The 15,297-nt window shown below is 42.3% G+C and overlaps 1 protein-coding gene across 3 annotated transcripts in view; it reads left to right on the top strand.

The window, feature by feature from the left end:
- VPS39 (VPS39 subunit of HOPS complex) overlaps positions 1-15,297 on the top strand; it is a 54,663-nt gene that overhangs the window by 14,716 nt on the left and 24,650 nt on the right. For all 3 annotated transcript variants that reach the window (XM_043984967.1, XM_043984966.1, XM_043984968.1), the window contains 6 exons: positions 3,079-3,173; positions 5,849-5,947; positions 6,509-6,601; positions 9,211-9,394; positions 12,893-13,013; positions 13,118-13,238. In XM_043984967.1, coding sequence (XP_043840902.1) covers positions 3,079-3,173; positions 5,849-5,947; positions 6,509-6,601; positions 9,211-9,394; positions 12,893-13,013; positions 13,118-13,238 — 713 coding nt within the window. The remainder of the gene's footprint in view (positions 1-3,078; positions 3,174-5,848; positions 5,948-6,508; positions 6,602-9,210; positions 9,395-12,892; positions 13,014-13,117; positions 13,239-15,297) is intronic.

Below are 15,297 nucleotides of genomic sequence, written 5' to 3'. Positions count from 1 at the left end.
ACTCCAGCTCACATGCTAAGTGGTGCATGCTACTGGAGGAAGTCATGCTAAGTTTACCCCAGATTTATTTCATCTCAACTGGGCTCTTATTATTGCATGACAATCCTTTTATTTTTCCTTAATTGACTTTTCATAGTGACTATTCCAAACCTTCTCTCCTCAAACCGTCTACAATGTCCTCCACCTTACTTCTCAGCAAAGAACCTTATTCCCTCCTACTTGATTGAAAAAAAGAGCTCCATCTTGAGTTCCCTCTTCTACCCTATTCCCACACCTCAAAACTTTAACAAAATTATCTCTCTTTCCTGTCTTCCCTATGGTTCTTATTTACCTAAAAGTTGTATCCCTACCAGATTTCACTACTGTATCTCTTTTCTAAAAATAATAAATATTTTTACTTAAAATGTTGAGTTTAAAAATTTATCCTTCCTTCTCTCCATCCCCTCTCCCCTCCCTGAGGCAGTAAGCAATCAGATACAGGTTATGTAAAACATCACCACATTAGTCATTTTGTATAAGAAAACTTTAATAAAAGAAAAAAATGAGCAAAATTCCCTCTCACTTTCTTCTCCTTTACCGTGTTCACTGTTTGCATCCCCTCCTACCTCTTCTAATACCTTGTCTCCTTGTACATGGCCTCTCTCTTCTTCAGTCTTCTCTTATCCATTGGTTACTTTCCTACCAACTGGGACTCCAGTTCTCCCCTAGCCTTAAATAACCTTTGCTTACTCTGCCATACCCGCAAAGTGTTGTTCTACAGCTTTTCTCCTCTTATAGCCAAACTCACAGAAAGGTTTATCTATGCTTGTTGTCTTCATTTCTACATCTCCCACTCTCTTCTCAGTCTTTTGCCCCCCTACTTTCTTACCATCTTGGCTTTCTCTAAGTTTCCCTTTTGAAGTATAAATTTCACAGAATCAAAGAATTTCAGAGTTGGAAGGGGCTTTGGAGGCCTCCAGGTTAAATCCATATGGGAAAGGTATCATCATTATAACATACCCAACAAGTGGATTCTGCCGGAAGACTCCCCCCCCCCCCCCCCGCGCCCTCCCCACCCATGTCTCTTGGGAGGCCATTCCACTTTGGGCCAGCTCTAATTGATAGTGTGAGTATTTTTATAAAAAAAATACTAATTAAGATCAAGGTAAACTATTTCCAAAAAAGGAAAAACTAAAGAGTTAGTTTGGCATGACCTGTTTTTGATGAAGCCATGCTGACTCTTGTTAAATGGTTACTCATCATTTTATTCATGATCCATTCTAGAATTTTCCCTGGAATCAAAGTCAGGCTCATTGGCCTCTGTGACTACATACCCAAGGAAGTAGGCCACTGGAGGCTTTAAGTAGTCTCAGGAATAGCTTCAAGTGGAATACATTTTATTAAACTTCCGTAGAGGCACTAAGGACATAGATGGACATTTTATTTATTTCCCTGACAAAAAGGAGACTTCAGCTTTGATTTGGGATAAAGCGCAGTGGCTTTCTTCCTTGTCTGGGCCCCTTCCATGTTATTCTTTAAAAGCTATTTCTAGGCTCATGTTTTCTATCTCTTACTTCTCTACTTTGGAAAAGAGGGCATGGGAATGCTCCCAACAGGGGAGTGGATTTAAGGCCTTCCACTGCCTGGCCTGTATTATTTTTCTAGCTTTATTTCCCACTACACCTCTCCATTTCAGGTAGCCCCACTTCCCTCCTGCAATCTCTCACCTCCATGCATCCATGTAGGCTTGAGCATACTTCCTGTTCTTCTCTACTTATCAGAATCGTTCTCTTTTTTCTAGGCTCAGCTCAGTAGGCACTTCCTTCTCGAGGCCTTCCCTGATTACTCACCCCCATACAACCGCTGAAGTTCTCTTGCCTCATGTTTTCCAAGAGCGCACTGTCTAGATCTTTACTTTGTCCCTATCACTTCCTGCCTTATATTATACTGACTTGTGTCTGTGTTCTGTCTCATACCCTGATACCTGAGGAGGCTAGAAAATTTGGTCTGACTAAGGTCCTTGCACTTTTTGCTATTGCACTCCTTCTGTCACTTAACCCTGTGCCTGAATATAGGAGGTATTTAATAACAGATGATTGAATTGAAGGATAGTCAAATCTAGAAGTCTGATGCAGTGACTTCCTGAAAAGTCTTTTATGGCTGGTAGATAAAAGTCATCTTTGAATCAGTCATCTTTGTCTGAAACTCAATTTTCGATTTTGTTCCTTCAAGTAAGGGATTCTTAATCTAGGATCTGTGACCTTGGGGTTTTTATTGTTGTTGTTCTTTGCTTTTTTGTTTTTAATAACTGCATTTTAGTATAATTGGTATCATTTGTGATTCTATGTATTTTATTTTCTGCATTTAAAAACACTATGCTGAGATGGAGTCCATAAGATTCATCAGATTGTCACAGGGATCCTGGACACAAAAAAGGTTAAGAACCTCTGCCTTAAAAACTATATGTTGGGGCAGCTAGGTGGCGCAGTGGATAGAGCACCTGCCCTGGAGTCAGGAGTACCTGAGTTCAAATCTGGCCTCACACACTTAACACTTACTAGCTGTGTGACCCTGGGCAAGTCACTTAACCCCAATTGCCTCACTTAAAAAAAAAAATTGAAAAAAACCCAAACCTATATGTTTAGGGGGCAGCTAGGTGGTGCAGTGGATAGAGCACTGGTCCTTGATTCAGGAGGACCTGAGTTCAAATCTAGCTTCAGACACTTGACACTTACTAGCTGTGTGACCCTGGGCAGGTCACTTAACCCTCATTGCTCCACAAAATAAACAAAAGCTATACTTTTTTTTTTCTTTCCCCGGGGCAGTGGGGGTTAAGTGACCTCCTAGAGTCACACAGCTAGTAAGTGTTAAGTATCTGAGGTCGGACTTGAACTCAGGTCTTTCTGAATCCAGGGCTGGTGCTCTATCCACTGCGCCACCTAGCTGCCCCAATTTTGCTATGCATTTTTTAGTTTTGTTGATCTGTGATCAGCATTTGTAAAGTTTTGCTCTGAGATGTGATCTAAGGCTTCATATATCATTTTCCTTCTCTTCCCCCATTAAATGATGGAAATGTAATTGTATGTCTCTTTTAAACAGAAAATAACATTTATGTTCATGACCTATTGACATTTCAACAAATCACTACTGTTTCAAAGGCAAAGGGGGCATCTCTGTTTACCTGTGACCTCCAGGTAAGTACAAGCAAGATAATTCATTGTTCTTTAGATATTTCTTACTTAATGGAGTGGGGTAGTGGCATGGGTTTTTCAAAATAGCAGAAAGGAAAAATAATAATATTTTCTTTGGTTTGAATATAGGTCAACCCCCAATAAGGTATGCCTCTAAAATGACCCTTCTTTAAAAGGAAAGAAAATACAGAGGGACATCTTAAAAAATAATTGCACATAGGGCAGCTAGGTGGTGCAGTGGATAAAGCACCGGCCCTGGATTCAGGAGGATCTGAGTTCAAATGCAGCCTCAGACACTTCACACTTACTAGCTGTGTGACCCTGGGCTTAACCCTCATTTCCCCACCAAAAAAGAAAAGAAAAGAAAAATAATCACACAAAATTGTCAAACCAAAATTTAATGTAAAACTTTATTTTTTCATTCAGATAAACATTAAGTATTCACTTTTATCACCACTGCTCTCTGTCTTCATCACTTTTATTGTCTTCTATGTTAAGAATGCAACTATGAACTGAACCCTGGTTTTATACAAAGCAAATTTGAGGGAAAATATGGCCTACATTTGGACCAATGCCTAAGTATTTAAGTGAGGGGCAGTTTGACAGAGTGGATAGGGAGGTGTTTCCAGAATATGGAAGATCTTGGTTCAGATCCTGCCTCTGACACATACTAGTTTGTGATCCCATGCAAGTCATTAACCTCTCAGTGCTCTAAGCCACTAAGACTATAAGTTGCAGTGAGGTTTCGATCTGTATTAATAGAAGTAGTTTCCTCACCTAGGACTTCCCTGTATCAGTAAAATGACAGTCTAGTGCCTATCTTTCTCCCCTACTTAAATACTTCAGTGAATTTTTCATCATTGTTGGGGTAGTCTCTCCATTGGTTCAGCCTAGCCAAGGTTTTTCATTCTTTGAGATGGGTTGCCGTAGGCAAAAAATTCAAGGACTAGGTCAAGAAGCCAGGCCAAAATTGGTCTGAATGACAGCCTAAGATTAAAGTTTTGTCAGAGAATCCCTATTGACTATATTGTTACCATATTAACAGAGCATTAAATCAACTTCCATAGCCACCATTGAGCCACGAGATATGGAAAATTTTGGAAAATAAATACAGAAAATATACATACATAATCCTTATCCTCAGGGAACTTTTGATTTCATTTAGAAGAGACAGGTATGTTCCCAATGTTCTTTCTTCCTCAGTCTCTCTACCTCACCTCATTTCAAATATGGCCCCAAACCCACCTTCTTCTATAGGGATCCTTTCTTGATCAGTATTCTACTCAAGTCTGATTCCTTTTCTCATTTTTATCCTCTCTCCATTTATGTACCTACTTGGTGTACTATATATTTTTTTCTAATATGTAGCTTGTTATTGTTCTTGGTTCGTTTCATGTTGGTACATTTTAGTCTTCCCAACTAAATGATTAATTCCTCAGGAGAAGAGGCCAAGTTTTTTATTTCTTTGTGTTCCTTCTTAGTACTAAGTTTATTGCTTTGCACAGGATAAGTGTTTTTTGAGGGATTAGTAAAATTTTGACTGTACTTTTGTGTATGTGTGTATCTAGTAACAATAATAAACACCATATTAGAAAAAAACAAATAATTTTGGACCAACTGGGAATGTAATGTAGAGAAGATAATAATTACAGAAAGGATCAGACCTGAGTAGAATAAATCAAGTAAGGCTCCCTGCAGGAGGTTGATTGGGGGCCTGATTTGAAAAGAGATAAAGGAGATAGGTGGGCATAAAGGAAGAAAGAATATGTTGAACAAAGGTTTTTTCTAAATGGCATCTTTCTCTGTGTGTGTGTTTATTATGTGTTTATTATACATAATAAATATATCTAGCACATGATTTTAGTGTCACAAGTTGGAAAGGTCACCACACATAGTTTTTGTAAGACTCATCTAGGTCATTGTTAGTAATGTTAAGTGGTTTGCCCTGGTATGGTTTTGGTCTCTTTCCTTCTGGTGTGTTCCAGGATAGAGACAGGTTGTCTGGCCAGTCACTGACCTGACAGGAGGGGAGGGTACTTGAGTGCTTGTCAGCTTCCAACTCTCATGAATGGGCCTGATGGGAAATGACAGAGTCTGACTTAGTGCCAACTTTTGAAAACTGGAATTGCATGATGAAGAACTTTTAGTGAGGGGTAGGGGGTGGGAGGGAGAGGACAACAGGGAAAAGAGAGGATGGGGGATGTGGTGACAGCAACTAGCTACTGTAAAAATTAGCCTTTGAGCTGTTTGAGGCATATTTGCTATAGATTGCTGATCTCTGTTCTGAGTTTATGAAGAGTAATATATTTAGATACCTGAGAGACATCAAGGAGAAAGGGAAATATAATTTACCCGGGCAGGGCTTGTATTGTTGGAATGGAACGTTAAATGTATAGCTCCTGTTTGTGCTGGTGCCTTCAGCAAGCAACCTGGAAAACCACTCACTATCTCTGAATACATTTTGGGTACCAGCAGCATGCTGCTGGGCTCCTCTGCTAACATGTATTTTATAAGAGAAGCATTGAGACTATCTTAAATTAACTCATTTGAGACATAAAGGGAATATTCATTTTTAGCAGCATCTTAGCTTTGAACTAATTGGGAGTTCTGTGGCACAACAGTATGCTTGTCTTCATTTGTCCAACTATGCTGCCAGTCCTTATGATTCTCTTTATCAGCACACTGAAACAGGGGAGGAGACGCTGCGGATGTGTGTGGCCGTGAAGAAGAAACTCCAGTTGTATTTCTGGAAGGACAGAGAGTTTCATGAACTACAGGTGAGCTCAGCTGTGAGTCAGGATGTGAGCTCCTGGCATTCACCCTGAAGGCCTCTCAATTGGTCTGTAACAAAAATCCAAGATTTCAGTGTTCAGTGTTCTAATTCTCCTTGAGAATAGCTAGCTAGCCTTGGAATCAGGAAGATTGGCTAATATCCTCACTGGATGGCTCTGGACTAGTTACTTAATCTCTCTGTGCCCCAAGCTGCATTGATAACTAAGTTTCTCAGTGTAGAGAGTGATGAAATCACAGGCCCAGTAAAAAACAAACAAACAAACCCAAACTCCCTAAATGATAGCTCTGTTACTCATTTTTCCAAGGTTCTCACTTTTAAAAGATAGATGTAATATAAATTTAGTCAATGCCAAGTTCAGTCATTTGGATTCTTTGTTGAGCCAGTAGGTATTTATCTCACAGCAAACCTCTTGTAGGGTATGTGGAATCTATCCTTAAGGGGACAGTTCAGTACTGTGCTCCACTTTGGGCATGAATGAGGGCAGGGATCATAATTTTTGATTCTTAACATCTTCCCCAGATGAATTGACTCCCTCTTTCTTCAGGGGGACTTTAGTGTACCAGATGTGCCCAAGTCTATGGCATGGTGTGAAAATTCCATTTGCGTGGGTTTCAAGAGAGACTATTATCTAATAAGGGTAAGTCCTCAACTTGACACAGCAGAACACAATTGGAGTAGTGTGTTCTTTTTGCAAAGATCCTACTGTGTACACAGGCAGAGTGGGAAGGATTAGTAAATGTAGTTCTCTTGCATGGTTAAATTCAGCAAATATGTATTAATCACCAGCTCTGCACAGGTACTGGGAGTGGCGGGGTGGGAGAGGTGGACGGCAATTTAAATGGTACTCTGTCCCTTCCTTCATTGGACTTACTTTTCCGTTGTAGTGGGATATGATGTGAACACAAATACCATGTTGATATTTTTTTCTTGTAGTTTAAGTACATTAGAAAAGTACACTGTGAAGTCCAGAAGGGATGTCATTACAAAGAGCATCAGAGAAGACTACATGAATAAGCTTGCTTTTATTTGCACTGGGCTTTTAAGTCTAGGTGAGAATTCATCAGTCAGGGAGGTAAAGGGAGGCCATTCTAAGCATTATGAACAGTGTGAACAAAGATAGGCAGATAAGAGATGTATGTATTATGGTGGTTCAGAAGTTAGTCCCCTTTGGTTAAGCTGTAGAGCAGAGGTTATTAACTTAGGCTCTATGAACTTTTTGGGGGGGGCAATGAGGGTTAAGTGACTTGCCTAGGGTCACACAGCTAGTAAGTGTCAAGTGTCTGAGGTCGAATTTGAACTCAGGTCCTCCTGAATGCAAGGCCTGTGCTTTATCCACTGTGCCACCTAGCTGCCCCCCATAAACTTACTTAAAAAAAAATTTTGATAACCATATGTCAGTACAATTGGTTATCTTTGTACCTATGTATTTTGTTGTATGCCTTTCAAAACATCATTCTAAGAAGTGATCTGTAGGCTTCACCAGACTCACAAAGGAATCCATGACACACACAAAATTAAAAACCCATGGTCTGGAGTATGTAGGGGGGGAGTCATAGGAGATAAGGCGGAGGCTGGGGTAGAAAGCAGGACTGTGAGCGGGGTTCTGGTTCCTTGAGCAAGGACAGAGAATAATCTGGGGGCTGGCTGGTAGGTAACAGCTACAGGATGGGGAAGGTGATAAAGCCTCTGTGAAATGAGGAAATTGGATAATAATTGTAAAGTGCTTAGCTTAGTGCCGGGCATATAGTAAGTGCTGTATAAATGTTAGCCATTATTATTGTTGCTGTTAGGTGACTTCTTAGGTCCCTTTCAGCTCTTACTGTGTGGTAGTATGAAGGAATGAACCTAAGTGGAAGGGGAGTTGTTCAGTGATGGTGGTAGGGGAGGGCCTGGACACACTGTTAAAGAAGAAGAAACTTGCTTACTCCTCCTCTTCCTCCTCCTCCTCTTCCTTGTGGCCTGGTGGCAGAGCTTGGGGGATGGGGAGAGGATTTTGAAGAAAGAAGGTACATCCCATCATGAAGAGCAGTCAGGGATGCAGCTCTTCTGGAAAGTTTCCATGGTTGAAAGGAGAGAAGGAAAGAGCTCAAAAGGAAGAGGTCTGTTGGGAAGACAGTCTGTTAAAAATAGAAGGATTTCCAGAGGGCACAAAGAAAAGGGAGCATGGTGGAATAGAGATGCCCATCTATGGGTGTGGGAAACTGAAGAGTTGTTAGTAGGGAAGGGAGCTCTGCCTAGGCAGCCTGCAGCCATGAGCCACAGGGATCCTGAGGAATCATGGGCTGTAGATTGTTGTGTTCTTTCTTGTAGCAATGGTAATATTGCTTTGATTATCATTTCCTGAATTAAGGGCAGAAGGAGGTCTGGCTGGGAGGGATGTGGAGTATATGCATGGATGGTCACAGGGTGAATGGCACAATGCCTGCTCCCATTAGGCCCTGATCAGGGGCTGCATGGGTTGAGGCTCGACTCTGGGACCTCACTGGTTATAAAGGGTGGAGCTGTGGTTGATTAACATCAACATCTTTGCCCCAGGGCTTGTTCAGAAATAATCCTGGGTTTGCCCAAGCATTCATTTGTGTCCAGCAATGCAGATAATTGAGAATTGACTCTTATTTTAAAAACACTACTCGTGTTATTTCATACAACACTCAAAAACTTAAATTTCTCCTCCCTCACACCTCCTCCACTCAAACATAGAACTTGAGATTTTCTCTCCACAGATTTGACTATATACATTATATGAACTTACCATTTACTTAGCTAATGTATATAGATTTGTTTGATGTATATAGTGTGTTATTAGCCCTCATTAAACTGTGAGCTGGAGAGCAGGGACGGGTTTCTTGTTTGTTTTTGCCTTTCTCTGTATTCACAGTGCTTAGCACAGTGCCTTGCACACTAATGGGCAATTAAGAAATGCTTGTGGACTTGAATTGTATTGGGACTCCCGTCCTCCTGCTAGTAGAGATCCAGTTCCTGGGCTTGCAGCCCAGGGGCTGAATGTTCTGAAGCCGTCCTCAGAAGAGGGCATGTATATTTTTAAAGTATGAATATGAATTGGTCATTCTTTTTCTCTATCAAAAAAGTTGTTATTCTCCCATTAGAGAGGAGGAAGAATGAGGCTTCTTCTAGATGGTATTAGGAATTTTCTAGTTCTTGGCTTGTCTATTTTTGAGCAAGAGTATTCTAGCTATTGGGGTCACTTTTGGGCTATTGAACTTACTTCTTGTTTTATTTTTGTAGGTGGATGGAAAAGGGTCCACCAAAGAGCTCTTTCCAACAGGGAAACAACTGGAGCCCTTGGTGGCACCTCTGGCAGATGGAAAAGTAGCCGTCGGTCAGGATGATCTCACTGTGGTATTGAATGAGGAGGGCACCTGTACGCAGAAGTGTGCCCTGAATTGGACAGATATACCAATTTCCATGGGTGAGAACTGGCAGTAGCTGTTCCCTTCCCACACCCCTCTCCTCCCCTCCCCTCACCCCCTTGTCATCTCGCCTCTGATGAATGCAGTTTGAATCACTGGCTTCAGATGTGCATGGTGTGGCTTTTATCACCTACCACATTTCCCTCATTTCAAGCAGTTGTGTGTTTTAGAATCATTAAAAGATAGGCATTCCAGTCTTTGTGAGAAGCTGCATTTTTCCCCCCAAAATATTATGATCCAAATGATCCTATTAGGCACGTGTGTTTGTCACTGTCTTCATGCATCCTGTGTTGTTTCCCATTTTCTTGCCTTTGCTCATGTGCTTTCTCCAAGCTAGAATATACCTGTCCTTGGCCAGTGAGTGAGAGCAAACTACATCTAGATGGCTCTAGACCATGCTTCCCAATCATCCACAGCAGACATCTCTGTATGTGTATACACACATTCACCTTCCCCCATTTGCATATACATCCATCCATAAATGTATATTTAAATTTTACTGGTTCCCTTTGTCTTTTATATTACAGTCATTTCCCAGTTACCCCCCCCCCCAATAACTCTCCCTTTTAACAAAGAATAACTGAACAAAGCAGCTGCACCTGACAGTTCACAGTGGTTTGCTGACATAGTTGCCCTCCTCTTACTAAGCAGGGGAGTATGTGTCAAGTTGAGATGCTGCAATTAATCCCTGTTTGGCTGCCTTTTACATTTTGTTGGTTTACATAATTGCAGTCGCAGTGTATTCTGCCTTTGTTTACGTGATTGCAATCATTGTGTATGTTGCTCTTCTGGTCTTGCTTATTTTACTCTTATCACATTATATATAAGCTGGGTAATGTTTTTTAGGAAGTGATTTATTGGCATTTCCAGCTCTTTGTCCTTTGTCTCCTTGTTAATGGGCTTTATTGTGTTTAGAGCCAGATGTTTGGAAATTAAGCTACTTGTTCATGAAATAGTAAGTGTCACTCAGGTAATGGGCTTGGGTCCTCTAGATTGTTTAAAAAAACCACAGAACTTTATATAGGTGTTTGTTAATTGAAAATGTTCTTCTCTTTTCTTGCTTCTGGCCTTAGTCCGTTAGACCTGGTGGTATCATTCAGGAGCATGACCATCATTGTATGTGATTCATTTTCAGTAAGAAGCAGTAGAATTTCTGGAATTTATGACTATTTGTAAGAAATTGAGAAGTATGCCCCTTTCCTTTGAGAAGCTCACAGTTTACCTGGGGAGACAAAGCTACCAGAAAAATGCTACAAAGCTGTATATGGTTAAGGACTAGATCAGGGAGTCTGAAATTCAGTCAAGGGAAGGATCATTGTGAATAGATATCCAAGGAGGCTTGTGATGGGCCTTGAAGAAAGATGAACAAATACATAAAAAAGCACTTAGCAATACCTGCTCTGGGCTACGCAGAGGAATATAAAGACAAAAATGGACAGCCTGTGTCCGTAGGCTTACACTCTAACAGGAAAGATTACACATGTAGGGGAGTGGTGGCCAGACAAAGGGAGTTTGTGCCTGGGCAGATAAGAAAGAATGAGCTGAGCCAGAACGGCAGTCTATTGTCACCCTTGTCAGAAGCAATCATAGTATTAATCTTATTACTATTCCTAGAGCAAGAGATGGAAAGAGGAAGTGGTTTCTGTGTACAGTAGCAGGGCAACTGGCAAGATATTCCCATGGTGTTTGGGGAGGATGGATGTGAGGTATGGTCTGGGGCCATCTACATGTCTCGCCTTCAGGTGAGACTGCTCTTACCCATTGGCCAGGGAAGGTAATTCTAGGCAGGAAAAAGAACATGAGCAAAGGCAAAGAAATGGGAAATGACACAAGATGTATGGAGACAGTGAGCTTATATTGACCTAGCTAGAGCAGAAGGTTTATATTGGGGTGGTGGTTGTTGTCATTTTCATTCGTGTCTGATTCTTTGTGACCCCATTTGAGGTTTTCTTGGCAAGGATATAGGAGTGGTTTGCCATTTCCTGCAGCTCATTTTATAGATGAGGAGACTGAGGCAAACAGGGTTAAGTGACTTGCTCAGGGTCATAGGGCTAGTAAGTGTCTGAGGCTAGATTTGAACCCAGTTCTTCCTTAACTCCAGGTTTGGTGCTTTTATCTATTGCACCAAAGTCAGCTAGGTCAAATAGATCTACTTAATGGAGAGCCTTGAAAGATAGAGTTAGGCATGTTTTTCTTTTCTTTTTTTCTTTTTTGAGGCAATTGGGGTTTAGTGACTTGCCTAGGGTCACACAACTAGTAAGTGTTAAGTGTCTGAGGCTGGACTTGAACTCAGGTCCTCCTGACTCCAGGGCCAGTGCTCTATCCACTGCGCCACCTAGCTGCCCGGTAGGCATGTTTTTAAGCAGCTTGAGGAGAGAATTGTTTTGTAGGAAGGCTCTGAAATTCTTTAGCATAGTTTGAAGAGTTCCAGAGATCAAATTAACCTTCAAGCCCCCTTTACCAATAATGATACCTTCAGGTAAAAAAACCCCGATAGTCAAGCCAAGGAGCAAAGGCTGGTGACAGGAGCACTGAATTTGGAGTTACAAGGCTTGGGATTGAATATGGGTTCTGTTCTTTACTGTGTCAGAGTGGGAAGGGTCAAAGAAGCCAAATACTAAAAGAAGGAAATGACCCAGGGACCAAACCTTTACAAGAGAAATCCTCCTTAAAAATAGTATTGGGGGCACAATGGATAAAGCACTGTCCCTGGGTTCAGGAGTACCTGAGTTCAAATCCGGGCTCAGACACTTGACACTTACTAGCTGTGCAACCCTGGGGAAGTCACTTAACCCTCACTGCCCTGAAAAAAAAAATTAAACAAAAAATAGTGTTGGGGGGCAGCTAGGTGGCACAGTGGATAAAGCACTGGCCCTGGATTCAGGAAGACCTGAGTTCAAATTCAGCCTCAGACACTTGATACTTACTAGCTGTGTGACCCTGGGCAAGTCACTTACCCCTCATTGCCCTGCAAAAAACCAAAACAAAACACACACACACACACACACACACACACACACACACACACACACACATGCAAACCAGTGTTGCACTGTGGGGCAGTCTTCTATGGTTTGCTCCCCTTGACCTCTGTAATTAACCCCAGGTTAAAGGAAGAAATTCTTGCTCTCTTCCTCACTCTACTCCCACCCCCACTGGTTGTGAGAGGGTACCAGTTGCTCCTGGTGATCTTACCTCATTCTCCTTGCTTATCTTTTCAATAGCTGATAGGAAAGAGAAGAGAAGGGAGTGGTGCTTCTGAGATCTGGGGTTCTATTCTTTGAGTGGAAATAGCTAGAACTGGGTGAGGTCATTGCTAGTAAATCCATCCAGCTTTGTCCTTCCCCAAAACTGGACAGTGATTAATGAATAGCAGTCACCCAGAATCCTCCTTGAGTGAAATGCTTATCCCAGATGACGTCCCATGCATGAAAAGCCTCCCTGCTTTCGTCAGACCAGAGAGGTTTCTCATGTGAGGTCGTGTCACCCCCACACAGAGCACCAGCCTCCGTATATCATCGCAGTGTTGCCTCGGTATGTGGAGATCCGGACATTTGAGCCCCGGCTGCTGGTGCAGAGCATTGAGTTACAGAGACCCCGCTTCATTACCTCAGGAGGGTGAGGACTTGCCACTTATTTATCCTCCAGAGCTTTCACAGCACCCAAAGGCCACACCCTTCATCCTCTGCTTCTCTCTTCATGCCTCCCGCTCCTCCCTTCAGTTCGGACATCGTCTATGTGGCCAGCAATCATTTCGTCTGGCGGCTCATCCCTGTCTCTATAGCAACCCAAATCCAGCAGCTTCTCCAGGACAAGCAGTTCGAGCTGGCCCTGCAGCTGGCGGTAGGTAAATTTCATTTCTCTTCCTGACTTCCTTAGTTTCCCTGAGAGCAGGTAACTAGGAGGCCAAAGCCTGTTTCCCTCTGCTAGCACACACGTTTATAAGCTCACAGATCCAGTGGGGAGGGGACCTTTGAAGTCATCAAGTCTGCTTTTGCAGATGGGGAAACTGAGGCCCAGAGAGGTGAAGGGACTTTGCCCAGGTCAGAAGCAGTGGGGCTGAAAGGCAGACCTGGGTCTTTTCATTCCACATACATCCCATTGTGCGTTTTTGCTGCTGTGAGCACAGGGCTATGGACGAGTTAGAAGCCCTCACACAGATGTCATCTGCTTGTGGGGCTGGAAGTCTCTGGGTTTGGGGGCCTCAGTTTTTTTTTTTCATATGTGAAATGGTTATAATAGTACCTCACTGAGTAGTTGTGAGAATAAAATAAGAAAATGCTTTGGAAAATGTAAATACATACCAGTATAAGGTGAGTCATTTCAGTTCAACAAACTAATTGTTGAATGACCACCATGTACATGATGCCATCTGGAAATAAAGAGATGGTTGTCATAAAGACCAGGCTTTCAAGGAGTCTATAATTTAACGGGGTAAAAGACATGCTTTCAGATAATGGTAATAGAAGCAGAATATGGTAGCTGCAAATAAAAGGTCTAGGCAATATGCTGTGATAAATGTGGATGGAGAGATCACTTTCAGTTTGGGAGTGGGAATGAGGAATCATCTGGAAGATGTCACATTTTATTTGGGCCTTAAAGGTGTGCTGGGGGGCAGCTAGGTGGCATAGTGAATAAAGCACCGACCCTGTATTCAGGAGGACCTGAGTTCAAATCCGGCCTCAGACACTTGATGCTTACTAGCTGTGTGACCCTGGGCAAGTCACTTAACCCTGATTGACTCACCAAAAAAAAAAATAAATAAAAACTAAAAAAAAATAAAGGTATGCTGGGGCTTTTGCAGAGGTGGAGAAGTTCATTTTAGGTGTTAGGACATTACTGACATAAGCAGAGGCACAGAAAGGGGAAGACGAAGAGATGAGGATCCCAGGGTAGTGACGTGTGGAGCTGGAACCTAAAGTATGTGAAAGGTCTTGAGATATGAGGGAAGACTGGAATGTTATTTCAGAGCTGGCTTATGGAGGGTCTTGGATGTCAGGATCAGGCACGCGTGAAGGCAATAACATCATCACCATTAATAGTAGTAATAGAAGTATGTGGTTGTAGCACAGCTTAGCTAAAAACAACCTTGAAGTATCATGTCACTTTGTCCTGCGGCTTTGGCGTAGCTGCGGAGTGTCTGCTTATGAAGAACCATGGAATGTTAGATCTGGAAGGGGCTTTAGAGACCATTTGGTCCACCCCATCCTTGTTTTTAGATGAGGAAGCTGAGGCTCTGAGAGTGTGATTTGTCCCCAGTCACCTAGCTGTTTTCAAGAGAAGCTGGAGGGGGCAGCTAGGTGGTGCAGTAGATAAAGCCCCAGCCCTGGATTCAGGAGGACCTGAGTTCAAATCTGACCTCAGACACTTGACACTTACTATATATGTGACCCTAGGCAAGTCACTTAACCCTCATTGCCCTGCCAAACAAAAACAAAAACAAAAAAGAAGAGCTGGGACCAAGATCAGGCCTCCTGACTTGCAGGCTGGTGTCCTGTTCATTAAACTAATGATTCTCAAAGTGTGGTCCAGGGACTGCTAGAGGTCCTTGACCCCTTCAGTAAATTTGTGAGGTCAAAACTATATTTGTAATTCTACTAAGATATTATTTACCTATTGAAATATTTCTCCCCTTTTCCAACTACATGTCTGTGTGAGGCCGGATTTTCTTTATTACACTTCAGCCATGAATATACTGTAGAAGCATATGTGAGGGGCAGCTAGGTGGCACAGTGGATAAAGCACCGGCCCTGGATTCAGGAGTACCTGAGTTCAAATCCGGCCTCAGACACTTGACACTTAACTAGCTGTGTGACCCTGGGCAAGTCACTTAACCCCTATGGCCCGGCAAAAAAAAAAAAGAAGCATATGTGAGAATCCAGGTGTTTTCTATGAAGCCAAA

The sequence above is a fragment of the Dromiciops gliroides genome, chromosome 2, assembly GCF_019393635.1.
Source record: "Dromiciops gliroides isolate mDroGli1 chromosome 2, mDroGli1.pri, whole genome shotgun sequence".
Classification (NCBI taxonomy): Eukaryota; Metazoa; Chordata; class Mammalia; order Microbiotheria; family Microbiotheriidae; genus Dromiciops; species Dromiciops gliroides.
This window is presented reverse-complemented; position numbering and strand designations above follow the sequence as displayed.